Source organism: Chiloscyllium plagiosum, unplaced genomic scaffold, assembly GCF_037043375.1.
Source record: "Chiloscyllium plagiosum isolate Xiang-an unplaced genomic scaffold, Cpla_swu_hap1 HiC_scaffold_23, whole genome shotgun sequence".
Taxonomy (NCBI): Eukaryota; Metazoa; Chordata; class Chondrichthyes; order Orectolobiformes; family Hemiscylliidae; genus Chiloscyllium; species Chiloscyllium plagiosum.
Genome location: NW_028270161.1, coordinates 44,127,624 through 44,142,318, shown reverse-complemented (window position 1 = coordinate 44,142,318; position 14,695 = coordinate 44,127,624). Strand labels below are relative to the sequence as shown.

At 38.1% G+C, this 14,695-nt stretch overlaps 1 protein-coding gene across 1 annotated transcript in view; it reads left to right on the top strand.

The window, feature by feature from the left end:
* The window catches only part of lrrk2 (leucine-rich repeat kinase 2), a 160,452-nt gene that overhangs the window by 20,783 nt on the left and 124,974 nt on the right, over positions 1-14,695 (top strand). The window contains exons 10-14 of the mRNA XM_043713611.2: positions 2,648-2,727; positions 2,858-2,964; positions 3,052-3,181; positions 7,257-7,381; positions 12,388-12,503. Coding sequence (XP_043569546.1) covers positions 2,648-2,727; positions 2,858-2,964; positions 3,052-3,181; positions 7,257-7,381; positions 12,388-12,503 — 558 coding nt within the window. The remainder of the gene's footprint in view (positions 1-2,647; positions 2,728-2,857; positions 2,965-3,051; positions 3,182-7,256; positions 7,382-12,387; positions 12,504-14,695) is intronic.

The following is a 14,695-nucleotide window of genomic DNA, read 5'->3' as shown; positions in this document are numbered from 1 at the left end:
CAGTCTGAAAAACAACCCTCCACCAGCACCCTCTGTCTTCTACCTTTGAATCAATTCTGTGTCCAAATGGCTAGTTCTCCCTGTATTCCATGAGATCTAACCTTGTTAATCAGTTTCCCATGGCGAACCTTGTCGAACGCCTTACTGAAGTCCGTATAGATCACTCCTACTGCTCTGCCCTCATCAATCTTCTTTGTTAATTCTTCAGAAAACTCAATCAAGTTTGTAAGACGTGATTTCCCACGCACAAAGCCATGTTGACTATCCCTAATCAGTCCTTGCCTTTCCAAATACATGTACATCCTGTCCCTCAGGGTTCCCTCCAACAACTTGCCCACCACTGACGTCAGGCTCACTGGTCTATAGTCCCCTGGCTTGTCCTTACTACCCTTCTTAAACAGTGACACCATATTGGCCATCCTCCAGTCTTCTGGCACCTCGCCTGTGACTATCGATGATACAAATATCTCAGGAGGAGGCCCAGCAATCACTTCTCTAGCTTCCCACAGAGTTCTAGGGTACACCTGATCAGGTCCTGGGGATTTATCCACGTTTATGCGTTTCAAGACATCCAGTACTTCCTCCTCTGTAATATGGACATTTGGCAAGGTGTCACCATCAATTTCCCTACAGTCTTTATATTCCATATCATTTTCCACAGTAAATAGTGATGCAAAATACTCGTTTACTATCTCCCCCATTTTCTGTGACTCCACATAAAGGCCGCCTTGTTGATCTTTGAAGGGCCCTATTATGCATTCTCCCAGTTGTAGATTAGAACTTCCATTTCCATTTATTTTTCTTTTATTAATCGTGTCTTATATACTCTGTAACCATTTTACCCAAAGTGTCAGACCTCACAGGGCCAGGCTGTGCTGCTTTGATCCTTGTCTGTTTCCAATCTTATCCTGTGGTTCAGAATGGTCCACAGTCTTCCTTATTTCAGTGAGTGTGTTCCTCTTCTGAGTCGTTGTTCAGCTTTCATGTTCCTCCTCTTCTGAGAAATAAGTCCAACTTGTTCTGATTTCTGTTCAATGATATCAATGCATTATGATTTCTTCCTATCATCCATTGATCACTTCAACTTATGATATTGGTTGTTGTGTTTTTGCTATGCTCATTCCTTGTTTGTTGATTTCATATCCATACTCTGTGCATGGTTTGTGGCTCTGATAACTCTTATGCACTGGGTCTTTTAAAGTTTTCAGGCTTGGTTGTCTCTCTTTATGATTTCACACATGGCTTTTATGTTTTATAGTAATTCTTAAGTGATGTATATCTCTAATTTATGAGGCAGACATGAAATTTGAGTTCACAGTCCAGCAATTCCTCTGAAGGTGATAACTGGTGTTTTAAACCAACATGCCTATTTTAAAATTATTAATTTGTTCACAATTATGAGTTGTATTTGCATCAGGATTTTTTAAAATCAGTCTTTTAAACCAGATGTCCACTTAGAATAGTGCATCAAGTTGTTGCCTTGGCATGCATTTAGTCTAATACAGCCCTTAAAGGACACAGTGTCCGTTTCACTATTACTTTGAAAAAATAATTTCAGTTTTTTGCTGATAAGGTTTCCTATCCATGAATCCATCAAAATGGTCTTGTGCAAATTGTAATTAAGCTGAAGCTCGATTAGCATTGCACTGATCCAACTAAAGAGTTAATGTCTATTTAACCAGTTACTGAATTTTTAGCTCATTCAAAATCATTTGTCGGATTCAAGAAAATTGCAATGTTTAAAGTTAATTTTGATGTCTGTACATTTTATACTATTATAGAATGTATCCTTTTATTACAATGGAAATATGGAGTATTTGACTGATTTAACTGATTATTGGTTCTAAATTTTAAGTTTCTTCTCAAGTGCATTTTTTTTAAAAATAGGTTAAAAAAATTTCTTTGTCCCCAAAGAAATTGAAAGAAGAGCTTGTGTCGCCCTTGATGTCGACATTCTCTTTTCCCTTCCATACAAAGTGCATGCCATAGTACTTAGGTACTTATGGAGCCTCTGCAGCCAATACATCAGAAATTTAAGGCATTCATAAACCCTTTGCTTTGTCAAGCTGGCATTTCAGTACCAATCAGTTACAATTATGAATGCTCAGTTTTGCTTCTGATGTCATAATTACACTACATAACCATGAATAGTGAAACTGATGTACTCTGATTATTCCTTCATATGTAAATTTAAATATTAAGATGTGAATTTCTCAGATGATACCAATGAAGAATATACATGGAAAATTGGATAATTTACAAAAACCAGTGCAAAATAAGTAACCTCAGATATGGCAGCTGTGAATGAAAGGTTTGTTTATGTCAATTGCAGTTCCAAGCCTATATGTTGTACAACAGTGATTTAATTTTCCAACTTTACATTAAGTTTTTCTTCTTAGCATTGTATATAAAATGATTTATGATAAATTAGATTGGCATTATTATAAGTTTCCAACAATAAACCTGACATTGATGGTTCAGAGAGTTGTAAGTCCTAGTCATGAAAATCATAAAGTCACTGCCAGTTTTGTTGGAGGGAAAATATATGGTTATGATGAATTGAAAGTGTAAAGTACTAGTCTGCAAAACATACAGAACAAAGATCAACATGGAAATGATCACTTGATTTGCAATCTATTTCTTTCAGGAAGCAGCTTGTTGGGCACTGTACAATCTACTTCTGTATCAGAATGATCTACATACAGAATTTGAAGATGAAGAAGCATGGTACTGACTCTTAGATTTCTTTTCAGATGTGCTTCAGTGTTTTTATAACTTGAATGTGTTTTGAAATGTGAGTTCTTACTTGCATAATTCTGATCAGAATTTGTGAAAGAAATATCTTATTGTACTGCAGCTATCCAGTTCACAGACTGGTGATGACAGCGATGTTATTGCATTCCAATTCAAAGCAAGTATTTCAAGCAGCAGCAAATGTTCTGGCAACTTTGGTCAACAAAAGCGGTGAGTTAAAAATGAAGAAACATCCAAGAAAATAATAAAGCAAGCAGTTTTTTTTCTAACAGTATTTTATTAAATTTTAATTAACAGTACAAATCAGAAGGCTTCTCTTGGCAAAAGGGATACATATCAACATTCTAGACCTTATGAAAAAACATTCAAACTCTTGTGATGTCCTGGAAAGTGCCTGCAAATTCCTTAATAAGTTATTTATTGGAAGGTAAATGTTTATCTTCGGTTATTTTATCCAGGTAGCAAAATGTTCTGTTAGAATTTTTTGGAACTGTTGACCTTTTAGCACAAATTTACCTTGTAGTGTCCAGATATTGGGTTCACAAGGACATGGAGTTAGGCCATACATCAGCCATGATCTCTAATAAACAGTGGAACAGACTCCGGGGTGAATGGCTTACTCCTTTTCCTATGTTCCTATAAAACAGAAAATGCTGCAAATACTCATTCAGCATCTCTGAACTAGAGTCAATGTTTAAAATCGATTACTTTTAATCAGGCCCAGTATTATAAATGGTTGTGTATTATAAAAGATTGTTATATTTTTGAGACTCTCTGCTTAATTTAGAGTAAAATGAAGGAGACCATGTGACTGTTCTATGTCTGTCTGACAATGGATCTGGATGAGAGCTATTGGAAGTATAAAACAAAGCCCAGATTATTCTGCATGGACAGAAAGTGTAAGGTGTTCATACTAGAAAATAATGGCAGGAACATCTACAGTTAAAGTGATCATACTATTTATCTTCAAAGTCCCAGGAAGAGGTTGAGAATGTCAGGTTATAACAGTTACACTTAATACCAAATGGAATATATTTAGAGGTTAAATATTAGCCAATTAACATTTATATCTGGATATAAAGCCCATGTAATTCATGTTACTTTGGATAAGTAGTTTATAGGAGAAGAGTTGCTAAGTTATCCCTGAAAATGCTGCCACACAGATCAGGACCCGAGAGAGGAAGCTGCTAGAGGTCTGAAAGTTTCTATGGTTCTGTATTGCTCACAAGACAAAGATTTTCACTGTGCCTCGGTACACGTGACAATAAATTCAGTCCAATTCAACTCAATTTGCTGCACCGGAAGGTGGGTGGGAGCTCAAGCTGGATTGAAAATAGTAGATTCTGGAGGTTTGAAAAGGCTGAAAAACTTGCTCAAAGTGTGCTTGAGGGAAAAAAAACATGAATGTGAAAGACAGTTCTGAGGTTAACACTTTCCAGAGTAAGAAACAAAGGAAATGAAAGTAAACCCATAGGAGCTGAGAATAACTTCAGGCTAGGCCCAGAAAAATGAATTGCTGCATAAGGGACAATATGAAGTACATCTACGAAGTGGATTTTTCAATTTGTTCAAAGTAAAAAGGAGGAACTTGACCCGTGCAATAGAATGAGTCACTCAGAGAAGGAGGTTATATTTGGTCTTTGGTCAATTTTGCTTTCAATCTGTTAAAATTCTTAAAGCATATGCATCATCCATTTCACTATCACCTGGAAGTTTAGAATACTTTCTAAAAAAATCTTCAATCTCCACAGGGGTCATAATAATTTTTTGAAATGTCATCAAGTTACAAATCAACTAGGAGTAGAAGTAGGCCCTTTGAGTCTGCCCGATCGTGGCTGATCATCCAACTCAGCACTCTGTTTTCATGTTTTCCCTATACCCTTTGATTCCTTTAACGATAAGTACTGTATATAACTCCCCCTTGAAAACTTTCAATGTTTCGGCTCATCAGCTTTCTGTGGCAGAGAATTCCACAGGCTGATCATTCTTTGGGGAAGAAATTTTTCCTTATCTCCGTCCTAAATGGCCTACTGCATGTGTAGTGATCCTGGTTCTGGACTGTCCAGTCATCAGGAACCTCCCTTCAGTATTTACCCTGTCTTGTCCTGTTAGAATTTGATAGGGTTCTAGGAGCTGTCTAAACTGTCTTTCTTTTAAACTCCAGTGAATATGATCCTTGCCAATCCAGATTCTCTTCAAATGTCATTCCTGTGATCCGAGGAATCAGTGCATTCTCTCCATAGCCAGGACATCCTTCCTCAGATAAGGAGACCAAAACTGTGCATGGTACTTTGTGTGGTTTCACTGAAGCCCTGTGCAAGGACACCCAGGTCTTGTGCATCCCCCTTTCTCAATCTATCACCTATCTGATAATAATCAACATTCCTGTTTTTGCCGTCAAAGAGGATAACCTCACATTTATCCACATTATACTTCATTTTCGATGCATTTGCTCATACTGAAGCATCCTTGCATCTTCCCAATAGCTCACCCAAATTTGTGCTGTCTGCAAACTTGGGACGTTACATCTAGTTCCCTGATCTAAGTAATTAATATATCCTGTGAATAGCTAAGGTCCAAGTGCTGAACTCTGCAGTATCCCATTTGTCACTGCTTGCCCCATTCGGAAAAATGCCTATTTATTCCTACTTTGCATTTCCAGTCTCCCAGCAGTCTTTAATTATTAACTGCTGATCTCTTAATAGATGCTGTCTGACCTGTTGAATACTTCAGCATTTCTGTTTTTATTTCAGATTTCCAGTATCTGCTTTATTTTTCTTTTTATTTGGTATCTTTTTTTGTTTTCCCATTCTTTTCTAGAGGAATAATTTAATCTCCAATAGCAACATTGCTGAAATTCAAAACAAAGGTATTATAAATGCAAGCCTACTTTCTATCATTCCAAGGTTCTGGGTAATTGTGCTTTATTATCATAGGTTCAGTTTTTCTCCTTATTTGAGATATTTGTGGCCAATGGAAAAGACCAGACAGAAACCTTGTGGTTTTATTTTTCTTACCCAAGTAGAAACTGTGCAATAATTAGGATAGTAAGGTTCTTGTGTTTACTTTCTCAGTTTGTTGGTCACCGGATTATACCATTTCCCTTTTGGCATTACTAAGATCACAATGCAGTGGTGATGAAATTCTCTTTTTGGTGCTTGCTCTAAGCTGCATAAATATTTTACACTGATAAGCGATTATTGCACAAATGTGGTTCAGTTGCAAAAATATTGCAAAGCATGGTGTTTCAGGAACTCTTTGTGATAAGCTCTTAGTTATGGGGAGAAAATTAAAATGGTGTACATTTTTGTTACTAGTGCCATGGTGCCTTGTAGCATCCCTATTTCAGTTTGTCATATTTCATACCAGATCGTCACTTATTATGTGATATGCAGTAGAAAGTAGAATTCTGACAGAGTTATGGTTTTAGTTAACATTTCACTAATCATGTCGCTGACCTCCAGCAATGAAGTAATCATCATTTTTATATCTATAACTATTCTGAGAGCTTGCCACTGGCCACTTTGTTAAAGATGCAAAATAGTCACATTGTAAGAGCTCTACTGATTTTGGGGAAGGATCATGGATTTATAACTCGCTGTCAAATTGATGAATCAGACATTTTTTTTCCAATCAGTCATCCTCTAATTACCTCAGGATCTATTTACAGCAATTAGACATTTTGCCCTTAAATATACACCACTCTTTCTGACTATTAGTATACTATTAGCAGAAGATCTGCTAATATATATTTGCTGTGCTAACAGACGTGGAATTGCAGAATTTTTAAAAATTTTGCATTTTGCAAATGTTTGCATTTGTTAGTAAGATCTAACTTGAAGTAGATTTAGGTGTTTTTGATGTTTTGCATATTGTGCTCAATTCCAATAATGCCTGGTTCAGTTGTAATTCATGTTCTTTTCAAAAGTGGTCTCTAAATGTAACCTACAATACTACTAGTCCAACTTCTATTGGCAACTATGTGGATTTCTCATCTTTGCAAACCTGCTGCGCTTGTGGTCTCTTTAAATTAAATTACGGTTTTAGACTGGAAGTAATAACCTACACATTACATTGCATTCTCGCAGCGGTAAATGAGTGAAAGGTTATATTCAAATACAGAGGAACCTCGATTATCCGAAGGCCATGAGTGGGGAGTATTTCATCTGGTTAATCGAATGCTGGATAACATAGTTTAGCCATGCATTGGGACCTTGCAATCTTGTTCGGATAATCCAAAATTCGGATAATCGAATGCTGGATAATTGAGGTTCCTCTGTAGTCTGTTTTGTTTCAAAGTTTATTTCAATTTATATCAGAAAAGGTATAGATATTTACAAGGTTGACCTTTGATGCATTAAATTATACAGTAGCATTATGAATATCGATCTAGTTTAGTTTCTTTTCTTGTCGACCTTTGAATGAAGTAAAATGAATTTTTAAAAAACGCTAATTTGGTTTTATACCATTATTTATTTTTGTTTCATTTCCTGTCTTTTCAGCAATCTGAGTTGGGATATCATGAAATTAACTTCATGTAGAATAATAGACACATTGAAGAATACTTTACATAACTCTTCTGTACAGCTTGAGGCCCTTCGGGTTATGTCACACATTATTTGTCCTGGTAAGTGAGGAAAAAAAAAGACGTGCTTTTTAATGTGGAAAATATTTATTTACTAGCATTTTCTACATTAACTGACTTGCTAAAAAGTTATATTGATGGACACCTTTTTTTTTAAGTATTGGGGAATTTTGCTGGAGTTGTAATTCTTGCTGGAGATGTGAATCTGTGGACAACCTGGGATTTGCACAGCCCAGATGTCATCAACTTGTGAAAGCCACCATAGGCAATTGAACTTTAAAGTCTCATCACTTCTTTGGCTCTCAGACACTTGAGCTCCTTATGATATGATTTCAGCTTAATTATTTTTAATATGTAGTCATTTGATATTACAGAACTTATGTATTGCTGAAAATAGACATTTTTCTCAAAATATTTTGTCTTGTACTCATCAGAAGGATTTACAAGAATAGAAATGTGAAACTGAATAACATTTTTATATTGTCTGAACAGGACATGCTATTTGAGTGTCCAGTCAACTCTGGTTTGGAGAATGCACAAGTTAAATGCCAAACAATTTAAATGTGAATCAGGCAGTTTTGAGTTTTGCTCTGAACCAGAAAATGGCTATTACTAGTTTGTCCTGTTGAAACAAGCATAATATGAATACAAGCTATTTCTGTCTGCAAAATACAAATCCATGTGAATTAGTATTTCTAACTTCAAGTGCATGCAAGTGAACCACTGTAAGACTCCAAATGACAATCCAAAATTAGATGTCAATGTAGTTCCTTGCATGCTTGGTATTATTTAGCATGTGTTGTCCAGTTGACTTCTGTCTAATGTTGGATGCTATTTTAGAGTTTTGCGAATATGAGGTGGTTGTACACAGTAAGTGCCTAACCTATTGCGAACCTCTGAAGGGTCATGTTTGTCATAGGAATGTAGGTTGCACACGTCAAGAGTCACACTGGCACTGAAATTCATGTGCTATATGACTCATTGAGTAAAAGACATGTGGCAGCATTCTGTTACTGGCAAACACCACTCATTCATAATGAAACAGCTCATTTCATCTTTTTCTTATATTTTTAGAAATCTTACCTTTTGAGTATTATTTGTGATAGACTGCATAGTTCTCAGGACTGAAAGTGGAGGCTTTAGATCTGTTTATGGTATGTGTGACATATGGTGAGTGATAGTTTGATATAGGTAGCCATTTTCTTGCAAGATGGCATTGATATAACCTATTTCAGCATGAAGTTTGTACTGTGAGCAAATGGCTCAGGTCATATTTAAGGAGAAAGTGAGGTCTGCAGATGCTGGAGATCAGAGATGGAAATGTGTTGCTGGAAAAACGCAGCAGGTCAGGCAGCATCTAGGGAACAGGAGAATCGACGTTTCGGGCATTAGCCCTTCTTCAGGAATGAGGAAAGTTGGAATGAAGAGGAATGAAGAAGGGCTAATGCCCGAAACGTCGATTCTCCTGTTCCCTAGATGCTGCCTGACCTGCTGCGCTTTTCCAGCAACACATTTCCAGGTCATATTTAAGGTTACCAATGAGGCCAATCTTTTAGCATGTGAGCATTCTTGTTCTAGCTCTGGCAGGAGGTGAAATGAACTAAGGGTTTTCACATTTGAACAACAGTTAAAATTAGAGTTTCATGCTTCTGCTATGTGGTAACAACGCAAATGGTGTTTGCCACTAACCGGATGTTGCCTTTAAAACAAAACCACATCTGTCTTTCTCTTAAATGTGGTGCTTGGACATATGTTGTGTGGCAGAGATGTTTTGAATGGGGAAGCTCTTTGGATAGAAGGAAAAGCCAAAGGAAACCTTCCCATGTTTACGAGATGGAGGGAGGAAAGAGAATGATAACAGAAGTGCAAAAATGAATCTGACAAATTCAGAGGCAACCATGCTGGTCATCAGGTAGTCCTTGGTTTCAGGGAAAAAGAAAGACATATCAGGCAATCTGGAGTGGAAGGTTACAACAGATCATAGAATCCCTACAGTGTGGAAACAGGCTATTTAGGCCAACAAGTCCACACTGACCCTTCGAAGAGTGTCCCACCCCGACTAATGCACATAACCTACATGTCCCTGAATGCTATGGGCAATTTAGCATGGCCAATTCACCAAACCTGCACATCTTTGGACTGTGGGAGGAAACCAGAGCACCCAGAGGAAACCCACACAGACACGGAGAAAGTCGCCCAAAGCTGGAATCGAACTCGGGTCCCTGGTGCTGTGAGGCTGCAGTGCTGACCACTGAGCCACCATAAAACCAATGACCTAGTGCTTTATTGGAACCAGCTGGGAGAAAATATAGTCAAGGTAGCTTTGCGAGGCAATGGACTTGGAGTGAATATTGACAGCCAGAAATTGAGTCATTGAGATTGAGGAAAGGAAGAGTCAATTACAGACCATGTTAAGGCAAAGGAAGTGTAGAAATTGGAAGTAAAACTTCTGACATTTTCCAGTTCAGTCCGTAATCTAGAAATGTGATATAGTAATCAATCACAGAAAAATAGCTGAGGGACAGATCTTTGGTAAGTCCAGAACAAAGAATGTTCCAAATAGTTCCTAAAAGATATGCATAAATCAGACTCATAAAGATTTTCATAGTTACGTTTTTTTGGAGAAATGAGTGGAGTTAAAGTAGAAGCTGTTAAGTGGGTGATAAGGTTGAGGTGTAATAGGATTATAATGGATAGGGTATGTTTGGGCTTCTATTTGAGGAAAAAACTAAAGCCATCAAGCCCTCCTGGATTCAAAGTCTGTGATGAAAAGGAAAGAGTAAGGAAAGGAAACTAGAAGCTATTAAAGTGATGCAGGATTAGAAGGGTATGAACAAGGGAAGACAAATAGAGTAAACATAGGAAGAAAAATATCTGGTTGTCCAACAGCAATCTGAAATTATGGTTTTACCAGTACAGTCTTGTTCTAGCTCTGATAGGAGGTGAAGTGAACTAAGAGTTTGGAGGCTGGGAATGGGAGCTTGGTGGTAAAATTTGCAAAGGAGTTGATGTCAATGCCAATCTTGGAAATAATGGCTTAATGTTCAAAGGTGAGATACGGTAAGATAACGGGCAAGTATGAGAAAGTGTTAGAGAGCTGGGGCAATATTTTTTCTATTGATAATTTAACAATGCTGTTAGGTTGAAATGGGGTCAGAAGCACACATTCTGGCTGAAATTTGATGAGTCCAATAGGCCCAAGGGTTACAGAACCCTTGGAGACCGATGTCACTTTTTGGAAAGCCTAACACAGGCAATCATGCACTAAGCTGGATAATGACAGGCCTCCCATGCAATCAAGCCTCCAAGGGGGAGAACGTACTACCGAGGATAGACAATTAGAGATAGGTTAGAATAAATGAGGGTACTTGAGAAATTTAGGGTGGCTCATGACACACTGACAGTCTTCAATGGAAAGGGTAAGAGACAAGAGGATCATAGGACTCTGCGTTCCCTTTTTGGGAATTGCCTAAATACAGCAAACACAAGGCCAAGACCTGGGGAACCTCAGACTGTAACATTGTAATATCTTATAAGCAGTGCTATTTCTGGCTGTCAAGGATAAGTAACACATGGAGTGCTGAATATAGATGAGGGCCTTTAGTTTATGTTAACATTTCATTAAACAATAAATCTGTGATAAATTCCCATAACAGCATTGTTTTTAAAGATATTGTATAACTTAAATATGCTGAGCATGTTGTGATTTTTCTCGTTTTGACCTACAGTTAATCTCAAAGGTTTTTAAAGGTTATTCAATGGCGTACTCTGCTGTCTTGCAAGATTTGACATACGCGCTTGAAAGATACTTTAAATCTAGAATGATAAGCCATTTCAAATTGGCAACTCACAATAAATTAACAAACTTGCAAGATTAATAAAATTGAAGTTATAGTATATTGTAATTGTGGTCAGCATTAGGTTATTAACTTATAATAAGCATTTTAAAAATGTTATTATCTTTCCATGGTTGTGAGATTCAGAAAAATAGTGATCTTAATTTTTAATTCAAAGATGGTCAAATAAAGCATTTTGTGCAATGGCTAATGAATGGACACTGTTGAGGTATCAACACCAATAGAAGACTTAATAATGCTATTAGTAACAATGAGTGGTGTGCCGACAACAAATGTTTAAAGTAGAAAAGCCACCAATCTATTTTTTTCTTTGTCTGTATTTACAGGACTCTCTCGTAATTTGTTGAAAGCATGTCATTTCAATTTGGCAGGGCAATAAATTGTAATATTTGAAAAATTTTGACAAATAGAGAAACTGACCTTTAAAGAACCTTCAAAGGATCAGCTTGCATCAGTCAAGAATGGCAGCAAATTAATGGACCTGGTTTTGAATCGCGGTTACAGCGCCTTGTATGAATTAGATTCTCCGTTCAGGCTATTTTCTGGCCTGGATTTGCATAATTTTGTGCTGCTGCTGCCACTTCAATGCAATAAACAAATGACATATATTGTTTACTACTGTTAACAGAATATATTTTTTTTTTCTGCAAAACTTCCTAAACAAACTAAAACTTTTTCGCCTGAATAACTCAAGTTATGCTCAAAGAAAATGAAAGAGAAATATGGAGAACATTGCAACCAAGATCTATTTGGCTAAGTGAAGGAGATTTTTGTGCAAGAAAACAATGCAGAAGAAAAAGGTAGTTGTGGTAGATAGGTGCAGCAGAACTGAAGTAGGAACTTAAGGTGGTCGAATTATTCTGAAGAATGCACACAAGTGGCAAATGTTATATGGGACTTGCTAGTTTTGAAACATAATAGTTGGGGCGAAAGCTGTAAAATTCAAAATTTGAATAGTCCAGGAGAGAGAGCCAGGATCATCTTTAGTAATCATGGAATATTTATACAATGTTTTCAGCAGAATGTTAAGGTATGTGAGATCATTATCGTAAATAATGACATGGCTGAATGAGGAGTAAGCTTGATAGGGCAACTGCTTTTACCCTGCTTTTTTTTTAAAGTTGTTGTCACTCTTCCTGATGTGTGCATATATAGTTGTTTATTACCATGTGTCCAATGTCAATCATGCAGAGGACATGCTGGATGCAGAGGAAGATACAGATAAGTTGGAAGCAATAAAGAAAACAATTGGAAAACAGTGTTTGTCTGATGGTTTTCATAGATTAGTCCTTGAAGCTTTGAATAAGGTAAGACCAAAACAGCTTGGTGGTCCACTTTTTCCATTTGCTGTTACTTTTTTTTTGTCCAAATTCTGCTCCTATATCTTGTAGTCTGTAAATAAAGAACCTGCAATTTATAATAAAAACACAGTTTTGAACAAATGATGTGCAGGTACCACTGTTGGACTGGGGTGGACAAAGTTAAAAATCACACAACACCAGGTTATAGTCCAACACATTTATTTGGAAGTACTAACTTTTGGAGTGCTGCTCCTTCATCAGGTAGCTGTGGAGCAGGATGATACGTCACACAATTTATAGCAAAAGAACACATGGAACATTCCTCGTCACAATGGACGTTTTGGCACTCTACACCAGCATATCCCATGATGACAGCATTGCTGCAACAGCTTCAGTACTCCATACCAACAGCTACCAATCTTTGAGCACCTTCCTACAACTCATCCACTTCATCCACGACCACAACGTTTTCACCTTTGACAACTTGTTCTTCATCTAGGCACACAGAGCAGTCATGGGGACCAAATTTTCACCCCAATATGCCAACATTTTCATGCACAAGTTCAAACAAGACTTATTTGCCCCACAGAACCTCCAACCAGCACTATACACCAGATACATTGACAACATTTCTTCCTCTGGACCAGTGGCGAGGAGTCACTGAAAAACAACTACACAGTGGCATCAACAAATTTCATCCCACCATCAGACTTACCATGGACTAGTCTTTAGTATCAGTCTCATTCTTGGACACATGCATCTCCAACAAGGACAGCACCTCACTACCTCACTCTACTGCAAGCCCATGGATACCCTCATGATGCTGCACTGCTCTAGCTTCCAATCTAAGTATATTAAAACAACCATCCCCTATCGACAAGCCTAACGTATACACAGGATCTGTTCACATGAGTAGGAATGCCATGGACACCTGATGGTGCTGAAGGACACCCTCTTGCCTTTAAACAATCACCAAACCTTAAACAAACCATTGTTCACAGCAAACTGCCCAGCCTTCAGGACAACATCGACGGTAACACTGTACAACCCTATCATGGCAACCACTGCAAGATGTGCAGAATGTTGACAAGCATGCGCGTGCGCGCACACACAACACACACACACACTCTCTCTCTCTCTCTCTCTCTCTCTCTCTCTCTCTCTCTCACACACACACACACACACACACACACACACACTCTCTCTCTCTCTCTCTCTCTCTCTCTCTCTCTCTCTCTCTCTCTCTCTCTCTCTCACACTCTCTCACACACGCACTCTCACTCTCTCCCCCCTCACACTCACTCACATTCACACTTATGCGCTCACTCACGCACTCTCACATCTCTCACTCCCTCTCACACACTCTGACACTCACTCAAACTTGCACTCACTCACTCGCACACTCACTTATTCACACTCTGACACTCACTCACCCACTTTCACACTCACTCAGATCCTCTCTCATGCACATGCTGTCTCTCAGACATGCGCACATACACCTCCTGATTCACACCAATGCATACACCCTCTCATAGGTTTATACTCCGTCACACTCACGTACACATTCTACCATGCATGCACATATGCAAACACACTATCTCATGCACTCACATGCACACTCTCGCTCTCTCTCTCTCTCTTGCTCTTGCACTCTCTGTCGTTCTCACTGTCTCTGATGCTCGCACTCTCATGTTCGCATTCGCTCTTTCTCTTGCACGCTCTCTTGCACTTTCTCGCTTGCTCTCTCTGTCTCACATTCGCTGTCTCTCTCGCACTCTCAGTCTCTCTCTCTAAGACATGCACGCACACACATATATAAGTCTGTGGGGTGAATTTCCATTTGCAGAATTGTAATTGCAGGTACATTCTATTTTGTTCAAGAAGTGCACAATCTGCAGGCAGCCAATGCAGGCAATCAATCCATGTAACATTTATAAATTCCTACTTTGGAAATAGAACCAGTCTGACTCAAGATTGGGGTACAGACAGACACTAACCTCACACCTTTAATGCATTGTCTGAGCTGAGATGTCACCTTTTTCTAAATAAAACTTTGTTATCTTGAGAATGTGACTTGAACCGAGATCTGCAACCCATTCTAAAAGATGAAAGACTTGACACAATATATTGAACAAGCCTAGATTGCTATCAGTTGCATGACACTGTGATCTTTTGCTACAAATTCTGTGTCTTATGAT